Below are 20,200 nucleotides of genomic sequence, written 5' to 3'. Positions count from 1 at the left end.
TCCTTTAACCACTATCGGCTGGACCCCCAGCCTTCTCTTCAGACCTTACTTTTGGCAAAAGGGTTCTGGAGGCAGTGGTCCCACCCGAATCTGCATATCTCCGCAATTCTCTCCGTGGTGCTGTCATGGGGGAGAGAGAAAAATATAGTTCCTTACCAATAACGGTATTTCTCTGATCCCATGACGGCACCCGTATACTCACCCCCCCCCCCCTTTCACGTAAGGGGTGTGAGCATTTAGTTATTTAGTAAATATTGTCACACGGTGCTTCCTTTGAGTAATAATAAATATTTTAATTAGTGATATTGTTTTATCTGAAAGTTCCTTTAATGCTCTGTAAAACAACTGATGCAGAAGAGCAGTACCGCCTTTTTATCTGTAGGTTTCCTGTCCCGGCGGGGCAGATTCCCTCTCTCCGTGGTGCTGTCATGGGGTCAGAGAAATATCGTTATCGGTAAGTAACTATCTACATCTAGATATAGATATATAGATACAGTTGTGGCCAAAAGTATTGACACCCTTGCAATTCTGTCAGATAATACTCAGTTTCTTCCTGAAAATGATTGCAAACACAAATTCTTTGGTATTATTACCGTATATACTCGAGTATAAGCCGACCCCCCTAAATTTGCCACAAAAAAATGGGAAAACTTATTGACTCGAGTAAAAGCCTAGGGTAGGAAATGCAGCAGCTACCGGTGAATTTCAAAAATAAAAATAGATGCTCTGCACCGTTCATTATTGCCCCATAAGATGCTCCATATAAAGCTGTGCCATATATAATTCTCCATTTCGTTCATTGTTGCCCCATAGATGCTCCATATAAAGCTGTGCCACATATAATGCTCGGCACCGTTCATTATGGCCCCATAGATGCTCCATATAAAGATGTGCCACATTTAATGCTCTGCACCGTTCATTATGGCCCCATAGATGCTCCACATAAAGCTGTGCCATATATAATGCTCTGCACCGTTCATTATGGCCCCAAAGATGCTCCATATAGAGCTGTGCCACATATAATGCTCTGCACCGTTCATTATGGCCCCATAGATGCTCCATATAGAGCTGTGCCACATTTAATGCTCTGCACCGTTCATTATTGCCCCATGGATGCTCCATAGAAAGCTGCGCCCCATATATATTGCTCTGCACCGTTGATTATGGCCCCATAGATGCTCCTTATAAAGCTGTGCACCATATATATTGCTCTGCACCGTTGATTATGGCCCCATAGATGCTCCTTATAAAGCTGTGCCCCATATATAATGCTATGCACCGTTGATTATGGCCCCATAGATGCTCCTTATAAAGCTGTGCCATATATATTACTCTGCACCGTTGATTATGGCCCCATAGATGCTCCTTATAAAGCTGTGCCATATAGAATGCTGCTGCTGCTGCTGCAATTAAAAAAAAAAAAAAATCACATACTCACCTCTCTTCGCTCAGGACGCTGGCGCTTTCAATATTTACGTGCTCCTCGTCCGACTCCGTCTCCAGCACTGACGCTCAGCAGAGGGCACGCACTGACTACGTCACCGCGCCCTTTAACCTGAGCGTCACAGCCAGGAGACGCTGCAGACGGAGCCGCACCAGAGCGAGGAGCAGGTAAATATCGCGCAGCGCTGCGCTCCCCTCCCCGTATACTTACCTGCTCCCGACGCGGTCCCTGCAGTCCCTGGCTTCCCCGGCGCTGCATCTTCTTCCTGTATTGAGCGGTCACAGTTACCGCTCATTTACAGCAATGAATATGCAGCTCCACCCCTACGGGAGGTGGAGCCGCATATTCATTTCTGTAATGAGCGGTGCCATGTGACCACTCAGTACAGGGAGAATCTGCAGCGCCGAGGAAGCCAGGGACTGCAGGGACCGCGCCGGGAGCAGGTAAGTATAATTACACAGCCCCCGCTCCCCCTCCCCTGCTGACCTCCCGGTATATGACTCGAGTATAAGCCGAGAGGGGGACTTTCAGCCCAAAAAAATGGGCTGAAAATCTCGGCTTATACTCGAGTATATACGGTATCTTCATTTAATTTGTCTTAAATGAAAAAACACAAAAGAGCATGAAGAAAAAAGCAAAACATTGATCATTTCACACAAAAATCCAAAAATGGGCCAGACAAAAGTATTGGCACCCTCAGCCTAATACTTGGTTGCACAACCTTTAGCCCAAATAACTGCGACCAATTGCTTCCAGTAACCATCAATGAGTTTCTTACAATGCTCTGCTGGAATTTTAGACCATTCTTCTTTGGCAAACTGCTCCAGGTCCCTGATATTTGAAGGGTGCCTTCTGTCGGACTGCAGGGCAGCTTGAACGTATTTGGATGTTAGTCGAGGCTCTTTATCCAACATCCGCACAATCTTGCGTTGAAATCTCTTGTCAATTTTTCTTTTCCGTCCACATCTAGGGAGGTTAGCCACAGTGCTATGGGCGTTAAACTTCTTGATGACACTGTGCACGGTAGACACAGGAACATTCAGGTTTTTGGAGATGGACTTGTAGCCTTGAGATTGCTCATGCTTCCTCACAATTTGGTTTCTCAGGTCCTCAGACAGTTCTTTGGTTTTCTTTCTTTTCTCCATGCTCAATGTGGTACATACAAGGACACAGGACAGAGGTTGAGTCAACTTTAATCCATGTCAACTGGCTGCAAGTGTGATTTAGTTATTGCCAACACCTGTTAGGTGCCACAGGTAAGTTACAGGTGCTGTTAATTACACAAATTAGAGAAGCATCACATGATTTTTCAAATAGTGCCAATACTTTTGTCCACCCCCTTTTTTATGTTTGGTGTGGAATTATATCCAATTTGGCTTTAGGACAATTCTTTTGGTGTTTTTTCATTTAAGACAAATTAAATGAAGATAATAACAAAGAATTTGTGTTTGCAATCATTTTCAGGAAGAATCTGAATATTATCTGACAGAATTGCAGGGGTGTCAATATTTTTGGCCACAACTGTGTGTATTGATAGATACATAGATACATAGATATACAGTACAAACCAAAAGTTTGGACACACCTTCTCATTTCAACATTTTTCTGTGTTTTCATGACTATGAAAATTGTACATTCACACTGAAGGCAGCAAAATAACGAGTGTCCTACGACGAGTCCAGCTCTGCTATCGGATGCCTGACATCAGACATAGCAGAGCTTGTACATGACCGCTGGAGATAACTCTCCAGGGATTACCTACACTCTAGCTCTCGCGGTCAGCTGAACGTTAGAACTAGCCTAGGGTGACTGGAGATAACCCCCGGTCATGTGCACGACAGTTCTAGCGGTAAGCTAAGTTATCGCGAGAACTGCAGTGGACGCGGACTTCCGGCGGTATGACAGGTAAGACCTTATTTAAATAAGTAGACATGCGTAGTAAGCTGCGTTTACGGTTTTACCGCATCTAATGAAAGTCTATGGTAAATTTACCGTGCAGCGACGGAGTGTCGCCGCATTGTAAACAGACACACTGCGTTCTGGAAAGACGCGCCGCATATCTGCTTAGGCGGGTCTGCCACCTGCGTCTGGACGCTGCGTGTTTGACGCTGCGGCTGTACGCAGCGTCAAACACGCAGCGTTTCCTGATCGTAGAAACATACCCTTAGAATAAGCACTAATCCATACGTTCAACTATTGCTCCATTCATTCTCTACGGAGCTGCTAAGCGCGGCGCTCTACTTTTTCGGGCAGCACACCTGCTGCTCCATTTTGAGCCAGAGATAATAGTGCCCCATCACGCATGTTCTGCCTATTGGTGTGGGTCTCACCAGTTGGACCCCCACCAATCTCTAAGTTATAACCTATCCTGTGGATAGCCCCTTTTATGCGAGATGCTGATACAGAAGTGTTTTCCTTATCCCATTGGCCACAATGAATATACCAGCACTTGTGCATGGTCACTTCATCTCATAATTAATTTTTCCGTGCTATGGGATTTCCCCACTATGCCAAAATATGGGGGCCTTAGAGATGGCCACACAGTGCACCATTACTTACTGTCCCTCCTCTCTCCTTGACATGGAAAAATACATGTGAACAGCTACAAGATACTGTGAAGCTTATCTGACCAGATGGTTGAGGGCCACATAGAAAGGTCATGTAGCCCCGGGGCCGCAGGCTGTGCACTCCTTGTATTAGTTAACTCATGTAAAATCTACTGGTAAGTTCTCATTTAAAAACACAGATGGAAACTAAGGTAAAACAGCAGGTATTGTTATGCTGTGCATTTGCATTGGTGTTGCAGTGTAGATTTGGGCTGCAGAGATTGTGTAGACTACCCACCCTGCACCCCCAACCTGGCACAGGCTCCCAAATAACAAATGGTTTGTGAAAATGATTTAGTCAGCATAATGCTTGAACTTTTGCCATGTTTTGGCATAATAATTGTTTTTCTGAAACAGAACCTGAATTTCTAATGCATTTTTTTTTCCAATCCTTATTTCTAGTGAAGGTTACTGAAGTGAAACGTCCTTCATTTTTCTTACATTTTCTGTTTATCAGTAAAGCAGAGGGAGTATTCATGATGTACTAACCATAAATGTATCCATTTTATCACCACCGAAAGCAGTTTCTCCGAGTAGACAGTTCCTCAATTTGAAAGTCATAAACTTTCCCTTTTTCAGCTTCCCTAAATGCTTTCCAGACTAATGAGGCAAGCTTGCTTTACTTTCCACCCCAAAGTGCAAATTAGTGAATTAACGCGGATGCATTATCTAAATTATGTATTTATTTAATAGGGTTTTATCAAATTTCTAAGTTATCTCATGTGCATGTCAGGGTGGCTGATTATTTTTGAAAGTTTAGGGTAAGTACACATGATGTCGTCTTCAAGGAGATGCCGCCTGGAATTTGTATCAAACAAGTGCTAAAAAAATGCCCAAAACAAAGAAAAATGTAAAATTGACTATTCATATGTGACACCTTTTCTAACCTTTTTTAACCACTTCAGACTTGTAAACTGTGAAGTGGTTATAAGAAGTGACCTGACTATTCTTCTGGAGGATTCCAAGCTTTCTGAAGGAGAAAAAGAAAAATGCAAAAAAAAAACCACTGCCGTAAAAAAGATGTTTTGGGAAAAATACCGCCACCATTATTCAGAAGTGTCTTCTGCTTCAAGAGATGCAGGTACATCGGCAACTAAAAGTTGCCACGTGCACTGGCCCTTAAACTCCGTCTTCTCCTTCAGTCTCCATCCTCCTAACTTGTTTGAAATCACCTATTAGAGTCCATTCTTTCTGCTGCTGAGATCTCACACTGTCCAGTACAAGCTGCAGCTGGCAGTCAGGCTGGGTAGTGGAGACTGATTATACTTGGACTTGTGAGATATCTCACATTTTAGTTAATATCGGGATTATTCAGCCATTGTGACTTGGATTTTCGACGCAGGTGGACCAGATTCATAAGGTATAGGACATTTTTTTTAATAATGTATACAGTTTATTCTGTGAAATCTGGTGACCAACCCATTTTACACCTATAACTAAAGGGAATGCTGTGTAATAAGGGACAGCACTATATATAACAGGGGATGCTATATAATATGGCACGAATCGCTCTGTGTGCATCGTTTAATCGCTTGTTCAGACAGACGGCAGTAAATAACTGCCGATCGGTAACGATTTACCATTTAGTGGTCGTTTAGTGCCGACAATCGGTCCGTGTAAACATGTGACTATACAATACCCATATATATATATATATATATATATATATATATAAAAATGTACTTCTAGTAACTTACCACTGACATCTCATTTGATTACAGCCTTTTTCTTCTTCATATTGTCAAACCTTCATGACCGCGTCCTAACGCCGGGACTTGGTCACTTCAGAGTTTGCTGCCCTGAAAATAAAAAGGTCACATATATGTACACATTTGTTTCCTGAATTAGCTATTCCAAATGTAAATTGTTAACCCACCACTGTGCCCCCCCACACCCCCCGGTTAACCATAAATAGCCACTTTTCCCCTGCCCAATCCTTCTATATTATTTCAAAACACTCTTTTTCAGTAATTCCTTTGTATCTCCGTTCATACTGCACCCACACACACAATTGATGCACCATTTGAAAGGTAAACTTGCCCGCTTCAGCAAGCAAATAGCCAAACAAGTCACACATCCATGATGTGATCACAAAATACATTTTAAACGTTAATTTTCATAAAACTGCAGTAAGGAAAAATGACCTGCAGGTGGCACCACATTACCCCAAAGGACAATACCACAAAGCTGAAACAAATCCTAACATTTGCCTTGGGGGGCTTTCCAGCTTGCTGAACTCCTTGCCCAGCCGATTTCAGGCAGGTACATAGAAAATATTTACTACATATGTGGAAGTAGAATAAAAGTAAAACTTAACTCGTTTAAGACTTCAGCTTTAAAACTGAAGATATAAATGAATGCAGCCTAAAAGGGACTGGACAGGTTCTGAACCATCAGATTTTCCGTATTATTGGACACTCATTGAAAAGTGTATCTTCTAAGGTTGCAGCTGATTGGTGACCTGGAGTCTCCTCTGGTCCCAAGTAAAAAACTGCAGCGTTGACATAACTCAGACTGTACATTTTCCCGATGGGAGAGATTGGTGGAAACAACTTTGCAAAAATTGAAAAAAAAATCCAACCGTAGGGGGAAAAAAGGTAAAATAATCTGCTTTTTTTTTATTGGATATTCCCAGTTATTATACAATGGTGTAAATACGCTCAGTTATGGGGTCAGTTCTCCTTCATCATTTTTACTGTCAAAGTGGCACTGCTGTACAGGGAGCTGCTCCATTCACATACATAGGGCTGTGTTGCACTTCCCTACACTGCAGATAGATGGCAGTGCTGCTGTGGAGTGGGAAAAAATACTGCTGCCCTTGTTCTTTTCCAAGGTCCTGACAATCAGACCTTTTCTGATCAGTAAGTAAAATACCATTATGTTTAATGTTGGGGGATCTGCTTTAGGCTATAGTCACACACAACGTATAAAAAAATCGGTCCGTTTTACACGGACGAGAATCGAAGAAATGTTCCCTGAACAGTGATCCGTATGTCATCCATGTGCAATTTGAGGATGCGATTTTCTCGCATATAAGCATCCGTGTGACATCTGTATGGCGAGATTTTCTCACCGGCTTACAAAATGGACGTATAATCCATACATATATATGTGTATATATGTATATCAGTGAGACACATACCTTTTTGTGTTCATCATCTCATTGAAGACATTTACATTTGACCAGCTTGATTTTCCTAAAATTGCCTGTGCCCCCGACAATCAATTTACGAAAATTTTGCACGGGCCAACTAGTAAATATATAAATTAATTAGCCACTGTACTCTTTCCCCCAATTCATTACCAGTCCCTCTCCTACGTCCAAAACACCTCACTTTTGAGCACCTTCCGCTCACCTAATTCATTATAATTACATGTCCCCACCCCCAATTACCATCTCCTCTCTCTCACCCTTAATTCATTATATAATACGTGGTGATTCATTCACTAGTTTACCTGGAAAAATTGCCATAACTTTTAAGAGACAATCTGTTACTGAAATTTGGACTGTGCATAGCTTGCTTCTTGAGAAACTAATGTTTTGAACATTTCCACTGCTTGCATCCAAGCACACCTGCATATTGTTCAATGTATTCCGCAGGAAGTCTGGGGTCATAGCCTGCATTTCTCGCTGTATGTTCTTTCGAAGTGCCTGTAATGTTCGTGGCTTGCTGCTGTAAAACTGACTCTTCAAATGGCCCCAAAGGAAAAATCCGGTGGACATTATCAGACATCCTCAATCATACCTATTCAGTAATGTTCCTGTACGTTCCAGCTTATTCACCAGTGACCGAATACATGGTTTGGTTGGAGTATTTCAACCTCCAATCTTTGTTAGAAACTCACTTTGGCACTTTAAGGCTCAGTTTTCCAATAAGTTTTCACAATGAAAACTCACTCCTCCAAATTCTATCTGTAAATCTAATATATAAAGCTGAATGTGTGTGTGTGTGTATGTCCGGGATTGGCATCTGCACCGTCGCAGCTACAGCCACAAAATTTTGCACAGTCACAAGTCTGGACCCCGAGAGCGCCATAGGCTATGTTGTGAGGCGAAATTTTAACCCTGCGCATTCCAATTCACCAAACAATTTTGCCCCTATCTACATAATGGGGAAAAAGTGAAAGGAAAAGTGTTGGAGGCAAATTGACAGCTGCCAGATGTGAACAAGGGGGACTTAAAGAGTGAGAGCGATGGCGCCAAAGAGTATATACCGTACAGTTGCTAAGGTGGGGCCACAACATGGGATACTCACCACACATATGAACACACACACACAAAATGCGTCACATACTACCACGTGCTTGAACACATATACCACCCTCAGCACATATTTCACCACACATACACCAACCTCGCCACATAAAAGTCGAAACACAAAAGTCGCCGCTCAAAACTTGCCACGCGCAAAACATGCCACGTGCAAAACTAGGCTCACGCAAAACTCGCCACACGTGCAAAACTCACCTCATGGAAAACTCGCCACACGCGGAAAAATTGCCACATGCACAAAAGTTGCAACACATGCAAAAGTTGCCTCACACAAAACTTGCACATACTCAAAAAGCACCACACATAAAACTCGCCACGCGCAAAACTCACCATGCGCAAAACTTGCTGCACACAACTTGCTACACTAACCTGTCACATGCAACTCGACACAAAAAGTTGCTACACGCATGTCGCCACACGCAACTCAACACACACAACTTGACACATGAAACTCGCCCTAAAACACACACAAGTCTGGTATTATCCTTCAAAAATAAAAATCTGATTAATAAGCAGACAAACTACAAGAGCAACAACTTTACCATATAGGAAATCCGGCAGTTGTCAGTCACATGACCTGTCTATTATGTGTATGTGTGAGCTAATATATACTGCCAGGGGGAGGGCTTCCTGTTGGCTGGGGATTTATCAGGCTGCCAATTTAGCTTACAAATACTGAGGTAAAAATAATGAGCAAATAACGTGTGAACGAGGTCTAATACAGGAGGAGATGACACACAGATATATACTATATACAGGAGGAGATGATACACAGGTATATACTATATACAGGGGAGATGAGACACACATATATACTATATACAGGGTAGATGACACCGGCATATACTATATACAGGAGGAGATGACATACAGGTATATACTATGTACAGGAGGAGATGACACACAGGTATATACTATATACAGGAGGAGATGACACACTGGTATATACTATATACAGGAGGAGATGTCATACAGGTATATACTATATACAGGAGATGACATACAGGTGTATACAATATATAAGGGAGATGACAAACATGTATATACTGAGGGGAAAATGAGAGGTGTGAGGTGAAAATGAGGGGTGTGAGGTGAAAATGAGGGGTGTGAGGTGAAAATGAGGGGTGTGAGGTGAAAATGAGGGGTGTGAGGTGAAAATTAAAAGGTGTGAGTGCAAAATGAGAGGCGTGAGGGAAAATAGTGGAGTGATCGAAAAATGACAGATGTGAGGTCGAAATGACAAGTGTTAGGGGGGAATGAGAGGAGTGAGGGGGAAAATGAGAGGTGTAAGGGAGAAAATGAGATGTGAGGGGGAAAATGAGAGGCGTGATGGGAAAATAAGAGAAGTGAGGTGCAATAACTGACCACAGATATTTACTATGCCCAGGCAGCGCTAGTTGTTAAATAAAGAAGGAATTCAGTAGGAGTTAAATGCAAGCAACACACATAAACTGCAGATGTGCAGAAAGGCTGGCAACAAGTCTATCTTGTAGTAGAGATGACCGGCGGGATAACAAGTCGGCAAGACAACTTGTTTCTCGTCGTGAGTAGAGTTGAGCGATTATGTTCAGAATCGGTCGCCGAATCTGAATTATCCATATTCGTGCCATAGTGGAACCCTATTCACACCGAATTTATGTTTGACAATCAATTCCGAGCATTTCTACTCCCATTGACTCCAATGAAGTTTGTCTGTGTTCGGCTAACACTGCAAATACAATATTCGTCGCTGATCGTAATTGGAACCAAATTTTGAAAAATTTGCTCAAATCTAGTGGCGAGTTATGAAGTTGATGGCTTTTGACACATAAATGTCTTATTCAAATTTTTGCATCCATACAGGAACATTCTGTAAATTATTTTTCTGCTCTGATAGAATTTTACACTAAAGTGATGAAAACATTTGTGAATATTATAGAGATAATTATTCTTTCATTATATTTGGTTCCAACTTTTCCTTAATGTAATATTTTTTTTTTTCTTTTTCTTAAGACTTTACTATTTTTACAACCACTGGGTTATGCAAGTACTCACCTATGTCTGTATCACTGTTGACTTGGCACTGGCCATTTTTGAAGAACCTGCAGTTTACCATCTCCCATTTCTGGTGAGTATCAAAGTCTTAGTTATTGTTTTTTTTTTTTTTCTTTCTGATGGATTTAACCCCTTCACAACATTTGACTTACCTGTACGTCATGATCAGATAGGTGTCCTGACCAAAGACATATAGGTACATCATGGCGATCGTGCGTGCATAGGAGCTGTGCCAGTGTAATTGTCGCCGGGAGCTGAGCTACGTGATAGCCGAGCCCTGGCTATGACAGCCTGGAGTGGTGCTAGCACCGCCTTGGCTGTTTAACCCCCTAAATGACGCAATCTATATCAATCACAGCATTTAGGAGGCTAGGATGGAAGAGGGAGCCCCCTCCCTATCCTATCAGCAGCCTTGCGACGTCATCGCAAAGCCTCGATGGTTGTCATGGCAACCCAAGATAGTCATGACGACCTCCAGGTCTGCCAGTGACTGTGGCCTGCTTAGACAATGCCAGAAGCACCGTGCCTGAAAAGTATTTCCTGATGACATGTACCGATTGCAAAACAAACTCTGAGGTCCATTTCTTCCTTTTAGACCTTTTAAAAATTGAAAATTTGGGGCTGGAACAACATTTTTAGTGGTAGGAATGTAATTATTTGTTCTAAACCACCCAATGGTATAACATTATGTGACACACATGTGATGTCATCATGCTTACTGAATCCCGAGAAGAATTCATTGGGGGTGTAGTTTTGTAAAATCGGGTCACTTATGGGGAGGTTCCGCTGTTCTGGCACCTCAGGGGCTCTGCCAATGTGAGATGGCACCCTTAAACCATTCCAGCAAAATCTGAACTCCAGTATGGCGCTTTAACCTACTGACAGGTTCTTTTTAAAGGTAACCTGTTATGAGATTCCAGTCCAGATCGGACAGCATGATTCAGTGTCTTTACTACCGATGGCAGCCAGGTGTTTTGCATTTATAAATGTCACAGCGAAGACATAGATTGAAAAGCCAACCAGGAACCATAGGGAGAGATGTGACTAGTATGGTGCCGCTCCCCAGCCGCTTCCTCATTCTATCACTCCAGATAAGTGAGAGGACTCGCAGGACTACTCGCGCCTCTTCCTATGATCCCCGGCCGACTTTTCAAACGAATGCTCGAGTGTTTCAGAGAAAAAGCCTGTGGTTCGAGCAGCATGAATCTGGTGACCAGTTCCCTTACCTTCATGATATGCCTGTGTTTATAGTTAACACAAGAGTTTTTATTATTTTTCTATTTTAATTTTCTTACTATATATTTTCTCTCCGTACATGCAACTATTACAGCAGCTCTGTCACAGCAGAAACAGGCGCAGTCTGACATATTTCTCACAAACAGCTGGACTGACTATAGGAGAACCAGCAGATCTCTTTCTGATTGGTGCACATCGATCACATGATCAGTTGTTTGATCCCTGAGCCTGAAGCAGGAGGCAAAGCTTTGAGGAGTACCTGTTGTTTCAGATAACTTTTTGTAATAAGCTGTCATATGTATACATGAGGAGTTATACTACTGGCTTTATATGACTTGCATTTGGCATTTTTCTACAGTTTTCTACAGTTAGGTTGTAGCTCCAGTTTTCAGTTGTCTCTATGCTAGTGAGTGGAGGCTAGCTGCTATCAAGTCTACCATTTACAAAAAAAACACAGAGAGATTAATTCCTGATTTTCGTTTTCTGATCTTGCTCTCTCATAGAGTGCAGCCGAGAAGACCTTATATAGCAATACTGGGCAAGCTGGCTGTGAATCTAGCGCTGTAGTAAAATAACTTTGCTAGAAGCTATTTTCTATGGGATACTATACTACAAAATGCTCCCACAAATGTGGGCCACTGATTGCAAAAATAAAAAATTTCCGTTTGCACACACAAAAAATAGTAATTTTCCTATCAAATTAATTTAAGAACATGATGGAAAAATGAATGCTCCAAATGAAAGTCTTAGGAACAAAGATAAAGTTTAGACTACATATTCTAATTAACATGAATTCAACCACATGTATGTCTAATTATTCATTAAACAGGTGTCCAGAAGACAGTTGACTACAAAAGGGCGCTACTTAATGAAAACCCCTGCCTTATTTTATGCTGTCAGCAATGGCACCACATAGAAGAGAAATGTCACATTAATTTCTTTACACAACAAAGGTGATGGCTACAAGAATATCAGCAGAGGTTTAATGATCAATCAAAATACAGTAGCAAAAGTTATAACAAAATTTTAACAAAGATAGAACTACAGCCAATCACGGAAATTAAAAACTAAACAGGAGCGCCTTGGATGGTGGGAATCTCCTTCGATTAATCAGTGGAAGAAACTAGTGAATGACATAATTCCTTATGAAAACATATTATACAGAAACAGAGGATGTCCCCAGAAATTTCAAAAGATATGGGAAAGGTGGTGTAACTCGCCATTGATGCACTTGGCTCCTGGTGCTATGGTCTCTTCAATCTCACGATATAGACCCTGATGTAGATCCATTCTGGACCATGAAAGTGATGATTTGTGTAGGATTAATAACGTGTCTATTATAACCTGACCTGGTACGAGCTTAAAAACTTTTATAAAGACTCTGTTGCTTAGGAAGTAAAATGCCTGGTAGAATATATTATGCTGAAGGTTATGTTTTATTAGTTTGTTTGTATACTTTATTATTGAAGGTATGATGTCAAATCTATGTCAATGTGAACGTTGATATACAGATTATTTTGACTCTATGCTTATGCTATGTTGCCATATGTTTCTTATTTTGTCAAATCTTTTAATAAAAAGTAAAAAAAAGAAAAATCAGGAGCGCCTTCTGATGAAGGGTTGAATAATATTTACATGTAAGTTCACTTGAGTCAGCTAAAGAAGTTGAAAGACAAACTAGGGATAGTGTTTCCTGTGACAAAATACGGTGTACGCTGCAGAGGATTGTCCTGCATGGGTGTCATCCACAAAGAAAACCTCTCCTAAAGCCCATACACACAAAAAAAAATTACAAAGGGCCCATGCTGAAAAATGTGGAGACTACTGGAATTCTATACTCTGGAATGATGAAGCCAAGATTAATGTTTTTGGAACTGGTGGTTTCAAAACTGTATGACTTCACAAAGATTTTGAAGGACAAGGAAAAATGCATGGTGCCTACAGTGAAACATGATGGTGGCAGGTCTTGGGGAGCTAAATTTCATTGTTCGTATCATGAATTCACAGATGAACTGCTCTATATTGAAAGTGAAGATACTCCCATCCCTCCATGTCCTTGGTAGGCTTGCACATTTCCAACATGACAATGATCCAAAACACACATCTTAGGCCACTGTTGCCTTTCTGAAGAACAGGGTGAAAGTGATTCAGTGACCAAGTACTGTATGTCTGCTGGTCTGAGCCCAATCAAAGTACCCATGGGGAATTCTGTTGAGACAAGTTGAGCATAAATCTCCATCCAACATGCAACTTCTAAAACAGGTCATTCTTGCATAAAGGAAAAAGATAGACGTTGCAATATGTCACCAATATATTCTATTATATTACAAAGCTTTATTTTATTTGCTTATGCCACTGATTTATGCAAAACTTGTTAAAATAACTGTGACCACTTAAGCTTTTCTAATCATGCATGGCCCTTTAGCAGTATGATGAAGGTGGAAGCAGGACTAATCTATTTCTTCCTTCTCTGTGGGGTCTTTGGCTGCTACTGTAAAAAGGAAGTACTCAAAGGTTATTGTTGAATCTCTGGGGTAAGGAAAACATTTGTGTTGGATTCACAGTATTGATTTTTTTTGTACTTTTTAAATTTCAGGCTACCTCCATAGTAGAGGTCTTCTGCCTACTAGCGTTTTTTGGGCGACTTGTACATTTTAGTAAAGTCACTCCTCGTAGTGTTTTCTGGAAGGATACAAAGAACATTTGTGTAATGGTGACAATATTTGTAAGTATTAATAATTATTACTATTTTTTTTACGCAAAGGCTTTTATTTAACAAAAAGAACCCACATTACAACCATCCTAGCAGAAGGGAGAAACAATGAAAGTATAAAGAAATAACAATCCTTTAATTTCATGCCGTGAACCACTGCTACTCTGCGGAATAAAAGAATGACGTAACATTCACCCTAATACCCACTTCTACCCCAACATAACCCCCTTGTCTGAAGTGCAAAATATATCTAAGCCATAGTACAAGAATATGGCATAGAATTGTATTGGAGGCATCATTGGAAACCTTTTATCTTAGTTGTAGTAAATTAAATGTCACTAACTACAGCATTGGACACCAGAACAGGACATTTACTCCAGTCTCCCCATTGTTTCCTGATATTAGCAGTTGCACCTCTCCTGTTGTACGGTATACCCTTTATTCTGGTGGAATTGTGTTGTTTAGGCATAGTGTTGTGGCACCCCTAGGGGTATTTGCCACAAAACAGTTACTGACACTAAATACAAAAACTAAAATAGCAAGACTGCACTACCACCTCCGGCCAGAAGGGGGAGCTCCAGAGACTCCCCTTGATCCATTCTGGTCTGAGAGAAGAACTGGCAGTTGGGCTAAGGAGCTGAAAGTGAGAGGTCATACAGCTGAATTTCTAACAGCCCTATGACGGTTTCCAGGCCCAAATCACCGGCCTGAGGAGAAAAGGGACGGAGAAAAAGGACATTGTGAGAACCGGGTAACATTAATCACTACCCAGAACAGGCGCAAAGACGGATACCGGATCCGTGGCTGTATTCATTATACATAATACAGCAACCGGAAAAACGTGAGGTGATATCAGCTTCACTAGGGCCGGACGCAGCAACAGACACAGAGTTCAGCGGTACTCCTGAAGGGGGTAAGCAGATAAAAGGACTCGGGTTGCCCGTCGAACCAGGACCCGGAGGGGACAGATTGGGCCGGCAGCCAGTTCACATACAGCAGCAGGGCTACACAGTGTTATCTCTTCAATCAAAGGATTGCCATATTTTTTTGGACTATAAGACTCCCTATTTTTCCTCAAATTTTGGAGCAAAATTGGCTGCGTCTTTAATGTAGGTCACATTGGGGGGGGCAGTGGCGGTGGTGGAGCAGGGTTGCCTGTGGTGGCAGGAGTAGGGTGGTGCTGCGATCCCTGGGCTAGGAGGAGGGAGTGCCTGGCAGTGGAAGGCAGGAGCAGAGACCCCACTGCACACATTGACTTTGTGGTGGGCTTAAGGAAAATCTCGCATGAGCAGATTTAGATCTCTGCTCAATGACAAGCCAAGATCTCAGTCTGTGGATGCACTGCCTCCGCCATTTTACTTTAGACAGATGGGAGATCGATGTGCACAGCTTGGACTCTGCTCCTGCCTTTCCGGGACACCCCCATCCTCCTAGCCCAAGGCCGTAGCATCACCCCACTCCTGCTGTCAAATGAGGTAAATGTGACCCTGCTCCTACCTCCTGTGACCCCGCTCCACCGCTGCCGACCACTTGGTGAGCTACATTCGGACTGTAAGAGGCACCTGTCACCCCTGACATGTCTGATCCTGATGACAGTTAAAAATTATTTTTTTCCTATTTTCCTCCTCTAAACTTAGGGTGCGTCCTATAGTCCAAAAAATACCGTAATACTTAATTTAGCTTATAACTACAGTGTATGTTTAGGAACTGGGGAGTCCAACATTTGGAACTTAACTGTTTTTTTTTATTTTTTATAAACCAATGTTTCTGTGTTATTCCGATCAAAGTTAAAGGGACTGTTCAACCACCCAAAAATACTGCAAAATAATATCAAAACTACACCTATCTGTTCCCCACTTCTGCTCTTTCATTGTGGTGGCTTGTATACCCTTCCAGTCTCTGTGCTTTGTCTGATCCAAATGGGCATGTTGCTGTAGTGATTGACTGCACCATTCACATGTCTATCTGGAATGATCATAAGGCGGAAGCCGATCTCTGCACTTTGTTTGCTCATTTGTAGATGTGAGTTACATGCATGACATATTACAGAATCCCTCACATTAAGATTTTTTTTATGCAGTGTGTTTGTGTTTATACACTCACTTACCTCCACTATCTCTGCTATCCATAGCTGTTCTGCTCCTCTTCTCAGTGACATCACTGAAATCACAAAAATGGCTTTCACAATGTAAACTCCTAGTGTCAGAACTTGGATACATAGACTAATATTGTAAAAGAGACTTCCGGCTCACACACACAGCATAGAGTGAGCCGGCTAGTCAGAAGTACGGTTACATCACTGAGAAGAGGAGCAGAATAGCGCTGCATTCTGGAGAAGGCGGCATTTGGTGTGTATTTTAACACATACACCTGATGTAATATGTACATATACGCAGATTTATAATTTTCCTGGCTGAGATAATCTTATAAATGTGCCCCTGCTGTGTACTGTGTAATGGCCGTGTCTGACCATGTAGAAACATGGTCTGATCATACCACAATTCCTGGGTAAGGGGGAGAAAAAAAGTGTACAGACAGTACAGCACAGGATCACAAATGATCATTTCTTTGAAGTAAAACATTGTCTAAAAACAGGCAGGGAAATGTTTTGCCTCACAAAAAAGCAGTAGCTGTGATCCTGTGCTGTCCTGTCTGTATCCTCTCTTTTGCTTCCTCCCCTGCCCAGGGGATGTGATATGATCAGACCATGTCCCTGTACGGTTAGACACAGCCATTACACAGTACACAGCAGGGGCACATTTATAAGATTATCTCATCACAGGAACATTTTATTTAACCCCTTCATGACCTTGGGATTTTCCGTTTTTCCGTGTAAGTTTTTCGCTCTCCTCCTTCCCAGAGCCAGAACTTTTTTTATTTTTCCGTCAATATGGCCATGTGAGGGCTTATTTTTTGCGGGACGAGTTGTACTTTTGAACGACATCATTGGTTTTACCATGTCGTGTACTAGAAAACGGGAAAAAAATTCCAAGTGCGGTGAAATTGTAAAAAAAGTGCAATCCCATGCGGTTTTTTTTTTTTTGCTTGGTTTTTTTGCTAGCTTCACTAAATGCTAAAACTGACCTGCTATTCTGCTAGTATGATTATCCAGGTCATTACGAGTTCATAGACACCAAACATGTCTAGGTTCTCTTTTATCTAAGTGGTGCAAAAAAAAAAAATCTAAACTTTGCTAATAAATAAATAAATAAATAAAAATTCGCCATTTTCCGATACCCATAGCGTCTCCATTTTTCGTGATCTGTGTTCAGGTGATGGCTTATTTTTTGCGTGCCGAGCTGATGTTTTTAGTGATAACATTTTGGTGCAGATACGTTCTTTTGATCGCCCGTTATTGCATTTTAATGCATTGTCGCGGCGAGAAAAAAAACATTATTTTGGCGTTTAGAATTTTTTTCTCGCTACGCTGTTTAGCAATCAGGTTAATCCTTCTTTTTTTCAATTGATAGATCGGGCGATTCTGAACGCGGTGATACTAAATATGTGTAGGTTTTGTTTTTTTTGTTTTATTTTGAATGAGGCAAAAGGGGGGTGATTTAAACTTATATATTTTTTTTTTTATTTCATATTTTTTTTTAAACATTTTTTTTTTACTTTTGCCATGCTTCAATAGACTCCATGGGAGGCTAGAAGTTGGCATAGCCTGATCGGCTCTGCTACATAGGAGCGATCATCAGATCGCTCCTATGTAGCTGAATTGCAGGCTTGCTATGAGCGCCGACCATAGGGTGGCGCTCACAGCAAGCCGGCATCAGTAGCCATAGAGGTCTCAGGGACCTCTATGGTTACTATCCTGACGCATCGCTGACCCTCAATCATGTGACGGAGTCGGCCGGAAGCGCTAGTTAAATGCCGCTGTCAGCGTTTGACAGCGGCATTTAACTAGTTAATAGAGGCAGGAGGATCGCGATTCCACTCTCCGCTATTGCGCGCACATGTCAGCTGTTCAAAACAGCTGACATGTCGCGGCTTTGATGTGGGCTCACCGCTGGAGCCCACATCAAAGCAGGGGATCTGGCCTCGGACGTATCCCGTCCGAGGTCAGAAAGGGGTTAACCACATCTAATTCTGGAACTTCTTTTTTATTCCAAGATCTATTGATTAAACTTAACTTTTGTTTGGGAGAAAACCCCTTTAAGCTACTGTATATACTCGAGTATAAGCAGACCCGAGTATAAGCCTTGGCACCTAATTTTGCCACGTAAAAGTGGGTAAACTTATTGACTCGAGTATAAGCCAGGTATGCATTGTCCCCTCATCCTTGTCCTGCTATGTGTGGCTCCTCCGGTCTCCTAGTTGTATGCATGGCTTGGCGTCCTCCCCCTTGAATGCATGGGTCGGTGTCCTCCCACTTGAATGTATGGTTTGGCGTCCTCCCCCTTAAATGCATGGCTCGGCGTCCTCCCCCTTGTATGTGTGGCTCGGCGTCCTCCCCCTTGTATGCGTGGCTTGGTATCCTCCCTTTTGTATGCGTGGGTCGGCGTCCTCCCCCCTTGTATGTGTGGCTCGGCGTCCTCCCCTTTGTATGCGTGGTTCAGCGTCCTCCCCCTTGTATGCGTGGCTCGGCGTCCTTCCCCTTGTATACGTGGCTCGGGGTCCTCCCCCTTGTATGCGTGGCTCGGCGTCCTCCCCCTTGTATGCGTGGCTCGGCGTCCTCCCCTTTGTATGCGTGGCTCGGCGCCCTCCCCCTTGTATGCGTGGCTCAGCGTCCTGCCTCTTGTATGCGTGGCTCGGCGTCCTCCCCTTGTATGCGTGGCTCGGCGTCCTCCCCTTGTATGCGTGGCTCGGCGTCCTCCCCTTGTATGCGTGGCTCGGCGTCCTCCCCTTTGTATGCGTGGGTCGGCATCCTCGCCCTTGAATCCGTGGCTCGGTGCCCTCCCCCTCCCCCTTGTATGCGTGGCTCGGCATCCTCCCACTTGTATGTGTGGCTCGACGTCCTCCCCTTGTATGCGTGGCTCGGCGTCCTCCCCTTTGTATGCGTGGGTCGGCGTCCTCCCCCTTGAATCCGTGGCTCGGCGTCCTCCCTCTTGTATCCGTGGCTCGGCGTCCTCCCCTTTGTATGTGTGGCTCGGCGTCCTCCCCTTGTATGCGTGGCTCGGCGTCCTCCCACTTGAATCCGTGGCTCGGCGTCCTCCCCGTTGTATGCGTGGCTCGGCGTCCTCCCCCTTGTATGCGTGGCTCGGCGTCCTCCCCTTGTATGCGTGGCTCGGCGTCCTCCCCCTTGAATCTGTGGCTTGGCGCCCTCCCCCTCCCCCTTGTATGCGTAGCTCGGCATCCTCCCTCTTGTATGTGTGGCTCGGCGTCCTCCCCTTGTATGCGTGGCTCGGCGTCCTCCCCTTTGTATGCGTGGGTCGGCGTCCTCCCCCTTGAATCCATGGCTTGGCGTCCTCCCCGTCCTCCCCCTTGAATGCATGGGTCGGTGTCCTCCCACTTGTATGTATGGTTTGGCGTCCTCCCCCTTAAATGCATGGCTCGGCGTCCTCCCCCTTGTATGTGTGGCTCGGCGTCCTCCCCCTTGTATGCGTGGCTTGGTATCCTCCCTGTTGTATGCGTGGGTCGGCGTCCTCCCCCCTTGTATGTGTGGCTCGGCATCCTCCCCTTTGTATGCGTGGTTCAGCGTCCTCCCCCTTGTATGCGTGGCTCGGCGTCCTTCCCCTTGTATACGTGGCTCGGGGTCCTCCCCCTTGTATGCGTGGCTCGGCGTCCTCCCCCTTGTATGCGTGGCTCGGCGTCCTCCCCTTTGTATGCGTGGCTCGGCGCCCTCCCCCTTGTATGCGTGGCTCAGCGTCCTGCCTCTTGTATGCGTGGCTCGGCGTCCTCCCCTTGTATGCGTGGCTCGGCGTCCTCCCCTTGTATGCGTGGCTCGGCGTCCT

At 43.5% G+C, this 20,200-nt stretch overlaps 1 protein-coding gene across 1 annotated transcript in view; it reads left to right on the top strand.

Annotated features, from left to right (window-relative positions):
• The window catches only part of LOC138681470 (two pore calcium channel protein 1-like), a 108,887-nt gene that overhangs the window by 28,649 nt on the left and 60,038 nt on the right, over nt 1-20,200 (top strand). The window contains exons 3-4 of the mRNA XM_069768993.1: nt 10,316-10,430; nt 14,190-14,318. Coding sequence (XP_069625094.1) covers nt 10,316-10,430; nt 14,190-14,318 — 244 coding nt within the window. The remainder of the gene's footprint in view (nt 1-10,315; nt 10,431-14,189; nt 14,319-20,200) is intronic.

Source organism: Ranitomeya imitator, chromosome 5 (genome assembly GCF_032444005.1).
Source record: "Ranitomeya imitator isolate aRanImi1 chromosome 5, aRanImi1.pri, whole genome shotgun sequence".
Taxonomy (NCBI): domain Eukaryota; kingdom Metazoa; phylum Chordata; class Amphibia; order Anura; family Dendrobatidae; genus Ranitomeya; species Ranitomeya imitator.
The sequence above is the reverse complement of the archived record's forward strand: the minus strand, read 5'-3'. Positions and strand labels throughout refer to the sequence as shown.